The following is a 3,982-nucleotide window of genomic DNA, read 5'->3' on the forward strand; positions in this document are numbered from 1 at the left end:
CGTGCCCGCTCCTCGCCGTCGGCACGTTCAGAACCCCGAGCGCGGTTTCTGCTCGAGATATGTGCGAGGGAGCTGGAGATATGTGTCACAGCTTGTTACTCGAGCTAAATTAGGTAATTTTTAGCCGGGTAATGTGCTAATCTTTAAACCTTTATGTTTTCAAATCCTGCGTGTGTCTGGGCTCTTCACACAAAAGTGTATTTTGCTTGTTTCTTCTCGTCTTCTTCAGTCTGAAGCCTTATGTAGGTCAGGCTTGGCTTAAGCAGATTTCCTGAACCTGCGTCAGCTTAAGCTGAAGGAATTTTAATAAACCCTCCCTTGTAGGCGTGGGCCTAAATGAGACTAGCCTAGTTAAGCCTGATCTTTTTCTGTTTGTGAAAAAGAGCTGAGCAGAGCTAGGGACTGCATGGTGGCTTCAGGAACTGCTTCCTTAATTCAAAGATAACAATGGTTGGGAAGGCCAGATCTTCTAATTTTACCTTATCTGAAAAGCTTGATTTGCTAAAACTCGTGAAGCCGTATGTTCAAATTCTTGAAGAACATACTAATAAGCATTCTGTAATAGTGGAAAAAAACAAATGCTGGGATATCATAGCTGATAACTACAATGCCATCGGAGTAGATCGCCCTCCTCGCACTGCACAGGGCCTGCGCACGCTGTACAAGAGGCTCAAAGAATATGCCAAACAGGAGCTATTGCAGCAAAAGGAGACTTATTCAGACTGTAAAAGCAGCATTTCCGAGCCAACCAAGAAAGTTGTAGAGATGATTCCACAGATTTCCAATGTGTGTTTAAGAGACAGGAGCATTTCACAAAGGTGAGATAATTTTTTTTTTTCCCTGAATGAAAATTATGGCGCCTCCTACCTACTCTGTAAGGCTTTTCTTAACTTGTGTTCAGTGTCCTAAAGAAAAGGCTTATAAGAGAACATCCCAAAATTGGGAGCCATGGCAAAATAATAGTTCTTTTGTTTTTATGGCAAGCTTGATGGTTATTTAGCACTGCATTCATTTTTCAATTCTGGTTTCAAAGCCTGTTTCAGAGTCTTTGTCATACTCTGGAAAGTGAGGGTTAAGAGGGAATCAAAGAGAAATAGTAGCTCCAACCTCTACCCCTCCCCTACCTTTTAATAGGCAGATTATTCAAACACTGGCAAAGTCATGGCTATTCTCCTCCATTTAAGGTAATACTGCAGTCATTTTGCAGCATATGGAACAATTACTAGTTTATGTAAGATCTTCAATAAAGTTAGCTCATAGGATTAAGCAACCTTGTTCATATACCTTTTTTTCTCTCATTTACTGTGATATTTGTATATTATTTTAACTGATCTCAGTCCTTTAAAAAAAAAAAAGACTCCCTACACCACAGTGCCTTTGTGAGTGCATATGTATTTTTATATTATACTTCTCTTGCACTGACGGTCATTCTCTGAAACTGGAGCAAAGCTAATCTCGATCTAAACTCCAAATAGTTTTGTATTGTATGTTAGGTAGTTTAAATAGAGAGAGAAACTGAGAGGTACAGCAGCAGAAGTTTTCTTTTTTGTAGTGTGTTTTTTTTTTTTTTCTTAGCTGCTCAGGAAAGTGAGACACACTGTCTAGATTTGAGCCAGACATAATACAGGCAGGCAGCATGCAGGCTTTCTCACACAGCTGGCTCTGACTTGCCACACTCTGCTGGATCTGTATGGGTCCTGGAGGGATCAAAAAATGCCTGGGTCAGGTTTTGGTTCCACTAGATAAAAAAAAAAAACTAAGATGGAGTGGGGAGGGGGGGAGTCAAATCACTCCACAGCAATCTTAAGAAAGCTCTGATTTTTATTATTTTTGCTGGCAGATTAATGGGAAATGAACTTGCCATATTTTAATCAGATATACTGATGGCTGGTGCCACAGCTGAACTCTAAGAGAAGCTGGCGTGTGCACGYAGGATGAATTTTATTCATGGTGCCACTGGTTGAATTGAATGCTGACAATTGTCTAAATCCCAACGTGCCAGATGCTCTAAAAATATGCTGTTGTGGGTCCTGGCGTAAAGCACGCTGAGGCAACTGGGCTGCATTGCTGCTGCTGGTGAATGGCCTTGGAGGAGCAGCGCCAAAGGAACAAAACAGGGCTTTTAATTGCGCTAATAAAGGTTGCAGTGTCTTGACTACCAACCTTTTTGTAAAGAAAGAGGGAGGGAAAAGAAAGTGTGAGAACTTTRGTTTGTAGATCAGCTTATAAAAAGCAGTGATGCTTTTTATGAATGGTTAAGAGCTAATGATGTCCATAGTTTGTCTTCTGTAATTTAAACATCTTTTGCAGGCCTTTRTGACTCTGGGAGCATTGACTTGATTACTGCTTACCCAAAATGGTTCCTAGGATCAGCCAATACACCATGTGCTGAAGTAGTAGAATATAATGAAATTTTTTTTTTTTGCTGCACAAATACATCAGTTAAAATTGGAACTATCGACTAATGAGAGTTATATTTTCCCATGATTTTGAGTAATATATTGGGTTTTAACCTGCTGGAGTACGGCTTAGGCTTTTGGAGGGAAATACGACTTACTATGATTCCAAATTCTTAGTCGCACCTTTAAGTGATTTCTAGCTCACTGTGATTAAATGAAACCTAGTGAATCATGGGTGCTTCTAGGGTTATAAATACCATCCCCCGATTGTGGTAAGTGTTATGTGTCTGTCTTCCAGTCAAGTTGTCAGAAACAACATTTGTAACCACTATGCAGGAGTTTCTTTTGTTTCTCAATTCCTTGTTTTTCTTTTCACTGTTAAATTGTTTTCCTCTTGAGACTGACTTTTTTTTTTTTTTTTTTAAAAAAAAAAGCCTCCTCTGAGTTACCTGAATATTTGGTAACTTGCTACTATCATTAAGGAACGAATTACACTGTAGGAGATAGATCAGAGCCTCCAAACAGTGAAAAATCTGTGTGAGACCAAATCTTACCTTCCTTTCTTCTCCTTAACCTCTCTCACTTTCTCTTTCTTCTCTCTGTTTCCCTTTGTCAGAATGACCTGCTTCTCCAGCTAGTAGCTTCCACTTTTCTCAGGCTACAAGCTGGCTAAGAGCCAGGAAATAAGAAAGAGGGAAGCTGTATTAGAAGCTGTTGGTTGTGAACAGGGGGAAACTCAGAATTATAGTCAGCACTGGGGAAAACAGTGGAAATTTGTATGATGAAAACAAAGCATAGTTTGGAAGAAAAGACTTCTGGTGCTCAGTGAGAGGAGTAAATGGAATGTGAGAAAGGGGCATACTAAAAAAGTGAAGCTTTGTGGGATGAGGAGGAAGTGAGGTCTTAAAACCGATACTTTATAGGCAGCTCAGATAACAATAGAATTAAGAGTATCTGACGCTTCCTTCTGCGATAAATGAGTTCTAGTCTAGATAMCTGCTTTGGATGGATTATTTTTTTTTAAAAAAACTTCAATTGAAATAGTTTGGGTGGTTGGCAGAATTAATTTGTGGAAAGTATATTGCTCTCATCCTATTAAAGAGCCTTGAGTTTAGCTCAGTTGGTTAGAGCATGGTTTTGCTAATGCCAAGGTTGCAGGTTCAATCCCCGTACGGGGCTATGCTGAGGGTTGGACTAGATGATCTCCAGAGGTCCCTTCCAACCTTACCGTTCTATGATTCTAACTGAGCATTGGAAAACTTTCATGCTTTTATTCTAGAAGTTGCACCTTCATGTTAATGGATAGGGGGCTAGATCAGGTCCTGCAGAAATTTTAGCCATGACCATTTATGTCTTTTGAGGCAAGAGCTTTGAAGACTATGGAGCAGAGGCACAGGAGGTGATAATGCCTCCTTTTGATATCATTATTAAGGAGTTCAATTTACACAAAATGCAGGATATACAAATTAAAATCATAATTTGCTTCTGGGTAGTTGAACCCACATCTACCACTAACCAGGGCAATGTGCTAATAGTTAGATAGTTTCTGGAATTGTGGATTGTAGGGCTTACAAGGAGTTTAA

At 39.8% G+C, this 3,982-nt stretch overlaps 2 protein-coding genes across 4 annotated transcripts in view; both read left to right on the top strand.

The window, feature by feature from the left end:
- The window catches only part of RAD54B (RAD54 homolog B), a 67,442-nt gene that overhangs the window by 19,280 nt on the left and 44,180 nt on the right, over positions 1–3,982 (top strand). The window lies entirely within an intron of this gene.
- FSBP (fibrinogen silencer binding protein) overlaps positions 120–3,982 on the top strand; it is a 6,652-nt gene continuing 2,789 nt past the window's right edge. Inside the window, exon 1 of the mRNA XM_085305911.1 lies at positions 120–818. Within this exon, the coding sequence (XP_085162037.1) occupies positions 448–818 (371 nt within the window). The 5' untranslated portion in view covers positions 120–447. The remainder of the gene's footprint in view (positions 819–3,982) is intronic.

This window comes from Rhea americana, unplaced genomic scaffold, assembly GCF_003343005.1.
Source record: "Rhea americana isolate MKP2758 unplaced genomic scaffold, rheAme1 scaffold_0, whole genome shotgun sequence".
Taxonomy (NCBI): Eukaryota; Metazoa; Chordata; class Aves; order Rheiformes; family Rheidae; genus Rhea; species Rhea americana.